General features: G+C 44.8%; 1 protein-coding gene across 4 annotated transcripts in view; it reads left to right on the top strand.

Moving 5' to 3' along the window:
- Nucleotides 1-13,682, top strand: part of LOC139555020 (voltage-dependent calcium channel subunit alpha-2/delta-2-like) — a 304,976-nt gene that overhangs the window by 275,307 nt on the left and 15,987 nt on the right. For 2 of the 4 annotated variants that reach the window (XM_071368420.1, XM_071368403.1), the window contains 14 exons: nucleotides 751-825; nucleotides 1,421-1,540; nucleotides 1,736-1,807; nucleotides 1,999-2,070; nucleotides 2,271-2,332; nucleotides 3,755-3,831; nucleotides 7,047-7,107; nucleotides 8,129-8,226; nucleotides 9,159-9,249; nucleotides 9,336-9,398; nucleotides 9,676-9,779; nucleotides 10,430-10,528; nucleotides 11,289-11,392; nucleotides 11,488-11,535. In XM_071368420.1, coding sequence (XP_071224521.1) covers nucleotides 751-825; nucleotides 1,421-1,540; nucleotides 1,736-1,807; nucleotides 1,999-2,070; nucleotides 2,271-2,332; nucleotides 3,755-3,831; nucleotides 7,047-7,107; nucleotides 8,129-8,226; nucleotides 9,159-9,249; nucleotides 9,336-9,398; nucleotides 9,676-9,779; nucleotides 10,430-10,528; nucleotides 11,289-11,392; nucleotides 11,488-11,535 — 1,146 coding nt within the window. Of the gene's footprint in view, nucleotides 1-750; nucleotides 826-1,420; nucleotides 1,541-1,735; nucleotides 1,808-1,998; nucleotides 2,071-2,270; nucleotides 2,333-3,754; nucleotides 3,832-7,022; nucleotides 7,108-8,128; nucleotides 8,227-9,158; nucleotides 9,250-9,335; nucleotides 9,399-9,675; nucleotides 9,780-10,429; nucleotides 10,529-11,288; nucleotides 11,393-11,487; nucleotides 11,536-13,682 lie in introns of all 4 variants that reach the window. The other 2 variants (XM_071368412.1, XM_071368429.1) reach the window with 2 other exon arrangements.

Below are 13,682 nucleotides of genomic sequence, written 5' to 3'. Positions count from 1 at the left end.
TTTCTTAACTCTATTTCTTGAACTGCATTGTTGGTTAAGGACTTGTAAGTAAGCATTTCACAGTAAGTGCAACACCTGTTGTATTCGGCACATGTGACAAATAACATTTAAATTCATTTGATGCTGCTGCAGATGTAAGATCTTAATCTGATCACCCTGTTGCAGGAGAACTTTCCTGGTAATGCAAGAAATGTAAAACGAGTGTTTTTGGGGGATGAAAAAGGCTTCTGAAGTTTGTAATTGCCTTCTTGATTTTCTCTTACAAAAAATGTATCAACCCCTACAAAAGGTTCCACATAATAATTCAAATTTCCTGTTGCTGCAGGATTATTTTCCTGCTGTAACAAACTGGCTCAAATTAAGATCCTACGTCAGTATGACAAATTTATTCAGTTCCAGGGTGTAGATATACATTAATCAGCTGGCATAAGGTGTAGATATCGATTAATCAGATGTACACATGGTAATAAATCACAGATGGTGAGGACAGCTTTTCAGCAGTCAGTCTAATGCCCCTGTGTGTATGTGTGTATGTGTGTGTGGGTGTATGTGGGTGTGTGTGTGTGTGTGTGTGGGTGGGTGGGTGGGTGGGTGGGTGGGTGGGTGGGTGCGTGCGTGCGTGCGTGCAGTCTCTGGCTTTGCTATCGTAATGTGAGAGGCTGACAGATGGTGTGATGACATGATCAGTGACAGAGGTGTAGATGCTCTTATAGTTGATCAGGAACCATTAACTGGAATGTTTTTAAACAGACGCAGCTTGTCCTTGGTGTCATGGGAGTGGATGTTGCAATCAACGAAATTAAGAGGAAGACACCAACATACAGGGTACACACAGACACACACAGATGCATACACACACACACACACACACACACACACACAGACACACACACACACACACACACACACACACACACACACACACACACACACACACACACACACACACACACACACACACACACACACACACACACACACTCACACACACACACACACACTCACACCCACACTCACACTCACACTCACAGACACACACAGATGCATACATACACACACACACACACACACACACACACACACACACACACACACACACACACACACACACACACACACACACACACACACACACACACACACACACACACACACACACACACACACACACACACACACACACACAGACACACACACACACACACACACACACACACACACAGACACACACATATACACAGACGCACACACATACACCGATGCATACACACACACGCATGCACACACACACACACACACACACACACACACACACACACACACACACACACACACACACACACACACACACACACACACACACACACACACACATAACACAGAAGCAGTAAAAAAAAAAGTCTTGTTTCTCTCTCTACAGCTTGGAGCCAATGGATACACCTTTGCGATCGACCAAAATGGCTATTTGCTCCTGCACCCCAACCTGCAACCTAAGGTAGGATCAAGACTGTCCTCTATGCATCCCATCCTGCAACCTAAGGTAGGACCCAGACCATAGTAATAGAATGAATAGAATAGGCTTCATTCTATTTCTATGTCCCAGATTTTCCTCCTGACTCCTCTTGACTCTTTTTTTACATCATTAGTATTCCTCTGTTCTGACTTTTTCTTGACTTTTCTACCCAGATACTGGTATTATTCCCTCTGTCTGATTGGCTGCCTGTCTGTCTCTCAGATCATTAACTTCAGAGAACCTGTCACCCTGGACTTCCTGGATGCTGAGCTAGAGGACAGTAAAAAGGAGGAGGTAAATACAGTTCAGACAACTAAACACCCACACATCTCTAACATTGTCATGGTTACTACAGCTGTATGACAGTGGTCCAATGACCAAACCGTTGAATCAAATGTCACAGTTAATTTTTGTTAAAGTATATGAAACTCTCCATCTCTTTTTGCCTTCCTCCTGTTCTGTCTGTTTCTCTCTCTCTCTCTCAGATCCGTCGAGAAATGATTGATGGCAAATCAGGGCAAAAGAAAATCAAGACTCTCATTAAGTCAGTTGATGAGGTAAGTCATCAATATATGGCTCAGCCATGATCAATAATGGCACCATCCAGATATATGAGGCTCAGCCATGATCCATACGGGCACCATCCAGAATAACTGAGTAATGACAAAAATTCAAACTTGTACTGTAGTCCAGGTTGTGTTTGAGGAAGTGATTCTGGTGCTGATCAGGGTGATCTGATGTTGTTGTCTGATTTCAGAGGTACATTGATGAGGCCATGCGGACATACACCTGGACACCAGTGGAGGGCACAGATTACAGGTGAGTGCTAAACTACCAGCCTTCATCTGGATCGTAACCGAAACGGGGAGGGACTACCTGAACTTGCCCAATAAAAAACTTGTTTTGTTTGCAAAACATTTTTCGTTACAAAATGTCTCGTTACGGTTTGCAACGGTGTGCGCTAATGACTACGACCCTGGCGGTAAGACGGAGATCGGACCTGAAGGTATGAGTGAAATCCAACTTTCACCTGACCATAGGAGTGACATCACCTGACCTTGAACTGAGCCTGTGAATAAGGTATATAACCCTGTGATCTAGAAACTTGCTTTCCTGCATCAGTCTTCAACCACTGGTGTGTGTACATTTAGAGAATACACTCAGGTTATTAACGTGCCTGCTGTCTACATAGGGTATTATTCACCTCAATCAAATCAAATCAAATGTATTTATATAGCCCTTCTTACATCAGCTGATATCTCAAAGTGCTGTACAGAAACCCAGCCTAAAACCCCAAACAGCAAGCATTGCAGGTGTAGAAGCACGGTGGCTAGGAAAAACTCCCTAGAAAGGCCAAAACCTAGGAAGAAACCTAGAGAGGAACCAGGCTATGGGGGGTGGCCAGTCCTCTTCTGGCTGTGCCGGGTGGAGATTATAACAGAACATGGCCAAGATGTTCAAATGTTCATAAATGACCAGCATGGTCAAATAATAATAATCACAGTAGTTGTCGAGGGTGCAGCAAGTCAGCACCTCAGGAATAAATGTCAGTTGGCTTTTCATAGCCGATCATTGAGAGTATCTCTACCGCTCCTGCTCTCTAGAGAGTTGAAAACAGCAGGTCTGGGACAGGTAGCACGTCCGGTGAACAGGTCAGGGTTCCATAGCCGCAGGCAGAACAGTTGAAACTGGAGCAGCAGCACGGCCAGGTGGACTGGGGACAGCAAGGAGTCATCATGCCAGGTTGTCCTGAGGCATGGTCCTAGGGCTCAACATTAAGACACTCCTTTCTCTTGTGAAAGAACACTAGTAGGATCCTAAACACAAATGAACTGCATGCTTTTTTCATTTTATTAATCTCCAAAACTAGGTTGAACGGTTGAGGTTGAATTATAATGATATTTCCTCCTAGCAACACTGAAAATTACATTTGATCATATTCAATAGTCCTAGAAATGCCTGATGAGGATTTTTACTGCATCTCTGTTGGCTGGGAGCCAGCTGTTTGGTTTCTGAGCAATGTCCCTCTCTTCAACTCTATAAGCACGTCAATTAAGCTTGAACATTTGAACCTATTTTGTTGTGTGAGTGCAGGTTGTTCACACCTCCCAATTAGGGAATGATGTCATGTTTGTTTTCAGTATCTGTGTGTATTTGTGTGTGTTTGAGTGTGTGTGTGTATTTATTAGGGCAGATATAATGTGATTCTGATGTGGTTGTGTGTCTGCCTCACCACTCCAGTCTAGGGCTGGTACTGCCCACATACAGTGAGAACCACATCAAGGCTAACCTGAGTGACCAGATCCTGCAGGTGCAGTGTAAGTACCAGGAGACACCCAACACCAGCCCACTCTCTCTCTCTCTCTCTTTTCTCTCTCTCTCCCAAATATGACCTTACGCCCCCCTTACTAAGTCAAGGGGGACCCCCCTGGGACCTCCCTGGGTCTCCGGCGAACACCATCGTAGGGACGATCAGAGTGGAGCACTCTATACCACCCCTCTCCTCTCCTCCTCTCTCCTTGCACCTCTCTCCTTCCCTGTGACAGTGACAAGGATATACTGGGAGTGAAACTTTTTCTTATACAGCCTCCTTTATCTACAGCCCCCTCTATCTACCCTCTTGTCTTCATACTGTGCTGTTAACTATGGTGATTTTTTTTTCTTCACAACTGTTGAAGAAAAAACCTGAACTAGCAGAAAGGTGAAAGCTGTGGTTTTACTGTGTTACTAAGGTGAAAATAATGGTGATCTTGTGCTATTTATTTTCTTTGCCAAATGCTCTCGCCTCTTCTCCACCAACAAGCAATGATTCTGAAGCGTATGTGTTCATAAACATGTTTTTTTTTTATGTTTCCAAACCCGTGAAAACAGGCATGCTTTTCACTCTTTTCTGTTTAGTTTTTGTTATGATTTGTATTGAGTTGTCTTCCTGTTGAGTTCCTAGATATGGGATTATTTTCTGTTGGACTGTACCTTGTTTCTGTTTTGTATTCAGCTTTGGAATCATTCAGTAGATAAACTCCCATGGCCCATGATGAGGGTCTGTCCTTCCTTCCTCTGTGGGAGTTTGGGTTTAGTGGGTCTGAATGGGGACACCTGTTATCTCTCTCATGCTTTCTTTCTCCAGACCCTGTTGCTCCACTTTTTTCCTGGTTCTTTCTGTTATGTCTATTTGGGGTTTTCATGGTTAACTTTCACAGTGCCGGTTTTGTCCTTTACCGTTTCTTATTTCTTTCAGTTTCACATTTCTTTCAGTTTCACGACATTCTGATTTCCTATTTTTCTCATTCTGTTCAGTTTCTTGTTTGCTCTTGCAAAAAAGGTGTTTGTTCTTCATTTCTTTTCTTTCTCGTCTGTTTGACTTAATTGGTTTCTTTCTTTTGAGAAAGCAATATTTTTATTCAAATAATAATTGAATAAAATATTGTCTGTGACCCCCCTCCCCCTACCCCAAACCTTTCTTTTCTTGCTCACTACCTCTCTGATGGATCCACACAGTGCAATACACCAAGGGCAAGTATACTCCATATTGGTCCACGTTCCCTACCCTTACGTTCTTAACCTCCTCCCACCCTCGCTGACCCCACCCTCACCTGTCCCAGCCTGCTTGCCTCTGTTCCTGCCCATCTTGCCTTCAAGACCCTCCTCTTCCTCCTCCTCCTCCTCACTCTCCACCCACCCAAACACCCACCCACTCACCCACACTCCTGCTGCAGCTCAGACCCCATATCTCTCAAGATGGCTCCTCCAGTCTCCAACCTCACCCCCACGTCTCTGGTGCTTCAGTCACACTCACAACACCTCCAAACACCCAAAGAAGACAGATATTATCCACGTTCTCTGTTAAAACCTCTGTATTTTGTCCTCTCTACACCTCCCCTCTGTGGATAGCTCTCTAAACTGGTTGTCTCACTTTACTATCCATCTCTCTCTTTCCTTCTGTCTCTTCTCTCCATCTCTCTGTGTCCCTTTCTCTCACTATTTCTCTACCATCTCTTTATTCCTCCCTCTCTCTATCTATCCGCTGTCTTGCGATGTCATTGTAACTGAAAGGATGTCTTAACTCTCACACCAGTGTACAGGAGTTGAGGGAGCCGCCATCGGTTCCAAAAGAACGTCCTCCATATTAACTGTCCTCACACTAGAGCAGGCAAAGCTCTACCTGTAATGATGAAGCATTGTTTGTCATTATAATGTAGTTAAACAAACTGAAGTTAACCCCATTGTTTTATTAGTATAACTGAGGCTGGTCCCATTTGAGTTCATTGGTCCACATGATAGTGCATCTGAATGTCACCACAGTTTATCAACTATTTACAACATTATTATGAATATTAATAGTTAGACTATTAATATGTTAGCTTGACTAAGGCCACTGGCATTGTAGCCAAGCTGTTTAAGCCCAGGTGATTAAATCCCCATGTTAGCATAACTAAGGTTATTAGCATGTTAGCTTTAATGAAGTTGACCCCTGAACAACAGACTGTGTTGGTTAGCTTAACCTATATTGTCCCTATCCGTGTCAGCTAGTGCTGCTGGCGGATCTCTTTAGGGCCACACTGTGGGTCACCCTGGTCCTCTCATGTTGTTGGGTACGTGGCAGAGCGCCCCGTGGCGCCTGCCTCGTGTGTCGTCCCTCTGTAACCCCTGTCTCCATCAGCTTGTCTCCCTCCTCCCCCATCAGTCCTCAGACTGCTGGGGGAACGGCCCTCTACCTCCTAAAAAAAAAAAAAAACATGACCCGGATGTGCACGGCATTGTGGGTGCAACACTACCTGGGCACTGCAGTCAATTTATCAGTTTTCAAATATTTATATGTATCATCTACGTGTCATCTACTTTCTCTACTTTTTTAGAGATGATCTAAAATGTAAAAGATGTCTGATAAAAGCAGATATATTACAGTGTTTAATGAGGTTAAGAGACTCATAGATACAAACTAACTTTTATATCTGAATGAAAATGAATAAGGTTAGTTTACTAGAGGTAAAGCAAGTTGCCCCTTGATATGCCCTTCACAATGCAATGCATTTCCCCCTGATTGTGTGTCTCTTGGTGCCGTGTCCCCTGCCAGTCTGAGGGATGACCACTTCCATTGGGACCCCTGCGCCACCCACCTCCCCCTGCAATAGTTGGCTATGTTGATGCCTGCCTGTGAAATGCACTCATTATGGGTTGATCTGTCTGAGAACTCACTTCCCCTCATGATGTGTGATGGAAGTTAGTTCTCCGACATAAAAAAAAGAACAATTAACTTGAAATCAAAATGGTTGGATTCATATGGTTATGATTTTTCAATGGTAATGAACTAAAGTGGAAAATGAGAAAGAAGTGAGTGCTGGGCAGAGTCAGGTTGCATTTGAGGCACCATATTGGCTAACGCTGGTGTATCCCCCATGATTCCTCTTCGGTGTTGCTATGGTAACTCCCTTCCGCGTTCCCTGCACCCCTGAAGAACAGCCGCTGTGTACCCAGAACCTCCCACTGCTCTGCTCATGGCTCTTCCCAGATAATCTTCCCCTTTCTGTTGCAGATTTTGAATCTCTGCTGCCAAACAGTTTTGAGTCTGAAGGACATGTATTCATAGCTCCCAGGTAGCCCTGTGTGAATGCTTGCTGTCTTCCCATTTGTTTTGATGGTCCTCACTGTAGTGTCTCCACCACCTTCAGCCCACAACATTACTCAGTGGTTCACTTCCACCACCTTCCTTCAACCCCCACACTTTAACGTCACACCAAGAAATCTCCTCAGCCACTGGTCATTTGTTATTGTCAGTCACACCTCGCATTTCTTTTCTTGTGGTGTTCAAGACTGTGCCTTTGATTATTTTGTTGTAGTGTCATTGCTGTTGGTTTTCTCATATCATGGTTTGACTTTGTGCGTTCTTTGTTGACAAAGTTAGGAGTGTGACGACACTTGTGTTTTTGTTTTTTACCGTTTCTGACAACAGAATTTATATAGTCAACTTTTTGGGAATTTCAGTGCATTCAATCCTTCTCGCCTCCTGCCCCAAAGTAACCCTCCCATCCCAAAACGTACCCTCCCTGCCCCCAGAACTGTTCCTGTGCTACCTCACATCCTTTGCATGTCGCCAGTTGGTGCTGCATGGTTTTGTGTGTATGCATATTCCAAGGTGTGTTTGTGACTGCAGTATGAATACAGTATGTAATCTTGAGAATACCTACTTGATGTAAATAAAGATGTACAGTATAATGTGTATAAAAGGTGAATGAAATCCCCCTTTGCATGTTTTCTTTTTGTCATGATCAGACCTTCATTCTGTAAAGCTCCCAGCTCCATGCTGAAAGACTGACAAGTACACTCACTCTGTCTGCTGCCAGTGTGTTGCGTTCACCAGCCCTTCACTCCATATTTCACTCTTGACAGTCTGTCTCGTAGGCATGTTTGAATATCCTGACAGCCGCAGGACATGCATGCGTATGAGTTTCTATGGGTTTGTGTGCTGTGAGAGTGTTTGGGAATGTGCATCTGGGTATTGTAAATAAGAGCTCTCCATATACCTGCTCAGAGAATATGAGAAGCCAGACACACGTTGTGTGTTTGTTCTCAACTGTTCTTGGGTCAAAAAAAAATGCTGCCGCTGACTGTCCTCAGGGAATACTGCAACGAGCTAGAGCTCTCCAACAACAACACTGAGTTCCTGCTCAACTTCATCGCTCTCATGGAGAAGGTGACACCTGACTCCAAACAATGTGAGTCCTGTAGTAGTAACATAAGGCAACTGGATGCTAATGGTAGAAGAGACATATAGTCTGACAATTCCAATAAGACACATACTAGAGAAATATGCCTAAGACAATTGGACACATTAATGAAAGGGGGAGACACATGGTCTGCTGACCTGACACACTAATGATAAAAAGGACCCATAGTCAGCTCCTTCTAAAAAGAAGGCGTATAGTACAGAATCTGCTGATTCCAATAAAGGCAAACTGAACAAAGAGTACATTGACACATTATGCTGACACACTAAAGATAGAGGGATCCATAGTCAGCTGCTTCTAAACAGAGGTTTATAAGACAGAATCTGCTGATTCCAATAAAGGCAAACAAAACAAAGAGTACATTGACACATTATGCTGACACACTAGGATGGAGGGTCCGGCCACCATTGTAGTCTAGCTGAGAGCAGATGTGGGCGTTATTGGGCGTGAACAAGCGGGAAGCTTGAACTAGAGGATAGTGGTGGCGAATGACTTGAGAAGGGAGACTTCATTTGCATAAGGGATGGACATAGTGCTATGTGTGTATAAATATAGGAGCTAAGGCTCTGGGAAAGGGGGGGTTTCCGCGGTGGGTGTTCCGCGGTGTGTGTGCCGCGGGGTGTGTTCCGCGGACATTCCAGATTGTGATACAATTTGTATTAAAAATCTTATTTGAGTTCACAAAGTTCTTGTAAGAGTGATATTTGAAGTGATTTTCTACGACAGTCCCTCCGTCTCTCCAGTTCCCTCTTCTTACAGTAACCTCGCCACTTTTAGGAATGTAATGGCATGATCAGAATTCTCATTGTTTACATTTGACCGCTATACACAGTATTTAAATGTACAGTCACAATCAACAATTTGCTGTCAATCACAATGCCTCCTAAAGCATGTCCCCTTCTCACTGTGGTCTAACCCAGGTGACAACCTGCTCCTTCATAACCTCATCCTGGACACTGGCATCATCAGACAGCTGGTGGAGAAGGTGTGGAAGACCAAAGACCTCAACACGTGAGTAGAGGACTGCATGTGTACTATGTGTTATATCCGGAGTCTGGGTACTTCCTGTATTCTCACGCTCCTGTTCTGTGTTGCAGATATGGCTTTCTGGCGGTGTTTGCTGCAACAGATGGAGGGATTACAAGAGTGTTTCCCAACAAGTGAGTCCAGTCTTAATCTACCACCCAACCTTTCTTCAAATTGATGCATTAGAGTACATTGGATGTGCATGTAAAGCCTCCCAAACATTGGACCAAAGTCAAGTGCAAAGTCAAGTGCATAAACATATCTAAATTACTTTTCGTGCTTGTAAACATATAAACCGGAATTAAATATCCAGGATAGCTAGGACCAAGGTATCTGCCAGTATACCTTTACAGTTTATTCGTTTCTGTCCCTGGCTCTGTACGTGAGTTTTAATGTTGTGCTGATCCTCAGGGCTGCTGAGACCTGGGAAGAGGACCCTGAGCCTTTTAATGCCAGCTATTACCGCCGCAGTCTGGACAACAAGGGCTACATCTTCAGAGCGCCTTATCGCACCGGTGAGTCATCATCTGTCTCACCTCCACCCAGACACAACTGTACTACTAAAGTCTTTATGGGATCTGTTCTGTTGATTTATTTGTTATTGACTCCCTCCCTCTGTCCTCCCTCTGTCCTCCCTCCCTCCCTCCCTCCCTCCCTCCCTCCCTCCTTCATCCTCTATCCCTCCTCCTTCCTTCCTTCCTTCCTTCCTTCCTTCCTTCCTTCCTTCCTTCCTTCCTTCCTTCCTTCCTTCCTTCCTTCCTTCCTTCCCTCCCTCCCTCCCTCCCTCCTCCATCCTTCCCCCTTCCTTCCCCAACCCTCCTCCCTCCCTCCTCCATCCCTCCTCCATCCTTACTCCCTCCTCCATCCCTCCTCCCGCCTTTCTGCATCTCTCCTCATCCCTTCCTGCCCCCTCCCTCCCTCCCTCCCTCCCTCCCTCCCACTTCCTTCCCCAACCCTCCTCCCTCCCTCCTCCATCCCTCCTCCCTACCTCCTCCCTCCCTCCTCCCTACCTCCTCCCTCCCTCCCTACTCCATCCTTCCTCCCTCCTCCATCCCTCCTCCCTCCTTCCTCCATCTCTCCTCCATCCCTTCCTGCCTCCCCCTTCCTTCCTCCCTCCCTCCCTCCCTCCATCCCTCCTTCTCATTCTTCTCCTTCTCCCATGAAGTGAATGATGAGCTGCTGAACCCAGAGAACGACACCATAGGAATCCTGGTCAGCACTGCAGTGGAGATCACAGTGGGAGGGAAAACCATCAAACCTGTAGGTGAGCCATGCCGCACCGCACCGGGAATCTGGGACTCTGGGAGGGAAGGGTTCATTAGCATTGTTGGAGGTGTAGCACATGGGAATGTGTAAAACTTACTCCTCAGCCTGAAGTGTCCCCACTTGCACCACTGCATAGCTAACGTTTCGCGTGGCGCCAACTGGTAAAACATTTCAGGAGGGTGATCACGTGTGCTGGCAAGGCAGAGGTCCTGAGTTCGTGCCAGATATTAGCCAAATCGGGAGGAAGTGGTACTTGCTAAGCAAGCAGTGTGACGTCCTTTACAGAGGCATGATGAGTAGTATGGTTAGTTACTCTACTGGGGGCTAGTATGGACTAGTATGATGTGTTAATCCACTGCAGGATTTAGGATCTTAATTTGATCACTCTGTTGTCGCAGAGAACTTTCTTGCACAGCAGGAAATGTAAATTGTAGTGTATTCGAGGTGTAAAAGGCTTGTAAAGTCCACTTTAAATTTTCAGACTAACGAAAAATATATCAACACCTACAAAAATGTCCATTAATTATAATCCACATACTAATTCACATTTCCTGTTGCTGCAGGATTATTATCATGTCTAAATAAGAGAGTACATCTGAAGTAGGAATTTGGAGGGAAATATATTTCTCACGATAGGAGGAAAATATCTGTCTCTCTTTCTCTTTCTCGCTCTGTCTTCTCTCTCTCTCTCTCTCTCCCCCCCCCTTCTCTCTCATTTCTTTGGGTATATCTCAATGTCTCTCCCTGTGTATGACTAGTGGTTGGAGTAAAGCTGGATCTTGAGGCCTGGGTGGACAAATTCAAGATCCTGGCTAGCAACCAAACAAGTCCAACAAGTGACAACCGCCAAGTCCAACAAACGGTAACAAACATAAGGACAACCAGTGATATAAACCCACACACAAACATATGCAAATTGTTTTTTGCTTATCGTTGATGATTATTTGTTTTTGATAGTGTGGACCAACCAGTGGCTGTGAGATGGACTGTGAAGCCAACAGCGAAGTAAGATAAAGAATAATCAGTGGTGTAGTGGAGGATATACGAAGGTATATGCCGAATACCCACTTATTTTTCAGTGGGCATTGCGTATACTCACTTCTTAATCCCCAGGATGCTTATCAAAGTAGTGTAGTGTAGGTATACGCCGTATCAATTAATAATGCTGTAGTTGATAAACTATTATTTCTTCACATTTTCAGTGCAGCAATGTGCACACGGCACTAGGCCTAGAACGGTGTGAATGTTCCAAAATGCAATTTGTGTGAAAACACCATTCTAAAATGCGCCCGCACATTCGATCGGTTTCATGGACAGAGATGGAAATATTCCTTAGAAGTGTTGAGAGGGGAGATCTAAAGATGCAACAACTATCATGGGTTGCTAATATGACTAGGATAATGCCTTAAAATAATAGCCTCCAACATCCAGGTTTCAAACAATTAAGGAACAGTTAATAGATAGTGATGCCTATGATAGGCCTAGGTTATCAGGAATCGACGTATGACCCAGATGCAGACACGTCGAATTGACAATGGTTTAATGTTCCAACAGGGGCAGGCAAGAGACAGGTCAAGGCAGGCAGGGGTCAGTAAACCAGAGGTGGGGCAACGGTACCGGACGGCAGGCAGGCTCAGGCTCAGGGTAGGCAGAGGTAAAACAATCCAGAGGTGGGGCAACGGTACCGGACGGCAGGCAGGCTCTGGGTAGGCAGAGGTCAATAATCCAGAGGTGGGGCAAAGGTACAGGTCGGCAGGCAGGCTCAGGGTCAGGGGCAGGCAGAGTGGTCAGGCAGGCGGGCTCAGAGTCAGGATAGGCAAGGGTCAAAACCAGGAGGGAGAGAAAAAGAGAGACTGGGAAAAACAGGAACTGAGAACAAAAACGCTGTTTGACTTGACAAACAAGACGAACTGGCAACAGGTATAGAGTTGAAGTCTCGAAGTTTACATACACCTTAGCCAAAAACATTTAAACTCCGTTTTTTCACAACTCCTGATATTTAATCCTAGTAAAAATTCCCTGTCTTAGGTCAGTTAGGATCACCACTTCATTTTAAGAATGTAGTAGAATAATAGTAAAGAGAATGATTTATTTCAGCTTTTATTTCACATTTATTTCACATTCCCAGTGGGTCAGAAGTTTACATACACTCAATTAGTATTTGGTAGCATTGTCTTTAAATTGTTTAACTTGGGTCAAACGTTTCGGGTAGCCTTCCACAAGCTTCCCACAATAAGTTGGGTGAATTTTGGCCCATTCCTCCTGACAGAGCTGGTGTAACTGAGCCAGATTTGTAGGCCTCCTTGCTCGCACACGCTTTTTCAGTTCTGCCCACAAATTTTCTATGGGATTGAGGTCAGGGCTTTGTGATGGCCACTCCAATACCTTGACTTTATTGTCCTTAAGCCATTTTGCCACAACTTTGGAAGTATGCTTGGGGTCATTGTCCATTTGGAAGACCCATTTGCGACCAAGCTTTAACTTCCTGACTGATGTCTTGAGATGTTGCTTCAATATATCCACATAATTTTCCTCCCTCATGATGCCATCTATTTTGTGAATTGCACCAATCCCTCCTGCAGCAAAGCACCCCACAACATGATGCTGCCACCCCCGTGCTTCACGGTTGGGATGGTTTTCATCGGCTTGCAAGCCTCCCCTTTTTCCTCCAAACACAACGATGGTCATTATGGCCAAACAGTTCTATTTTTGTTTCATCAGACCAGAGGACATTTTTCCAAAAAGTATGATCTTTGTCCCCTTGTGCAGTTGCAAACCATAGTCTAGCTTTTTTTATGGCGGTTTTGGAGCAGTGGCTTCTTCCTTGCTGAGCGGCCTTTCGGGTCATGTCGATATAGGACTCGTTTTACTGTGGATATAGATACTTTTGTACCCGTTTCCTCCAGCGTCTTCACAAGGTCCTTTGCTGTTGTTCTGGGATTGATTTGCACTTTTCACACCAAAGTACGTTCATCTCTAGGAGACAGAACGCATCTCCTTCCTGAGCGGGCCATGGTGTTTATAATCCTGATTACTATTGTTTGTACAGATGAAAGTGGTACCTTCAGGTGTTTGGAAATTGCTCCCAAGGATGAACCAGACTTGGGGAGGTCTACAATTCTTTTTCTGAGGTCTTGGATGATTTCTTTTGA

The sequence above is a fragment of the Salvelinus alpinus genome, chromosome 2, assembly GCF_045679555.1.
Source record: "Salvelinus alpinus chromosome 2, SLU_Salpinus.1, whole genome shotgun sequence".
In the NCBI taxonomy this organism is placed as follows: domain Eukaryota; kingdom Metazoa; phylum Chordata; class Actinopteri; order Salmoniformes; family Salmonidae; genus Salvelinus; species Salvelinus alpinus.
Note: the sequence above shows the minus strand (reverse complement) of the source record. Positions and strands in the feature narration are given on the sequence as shown.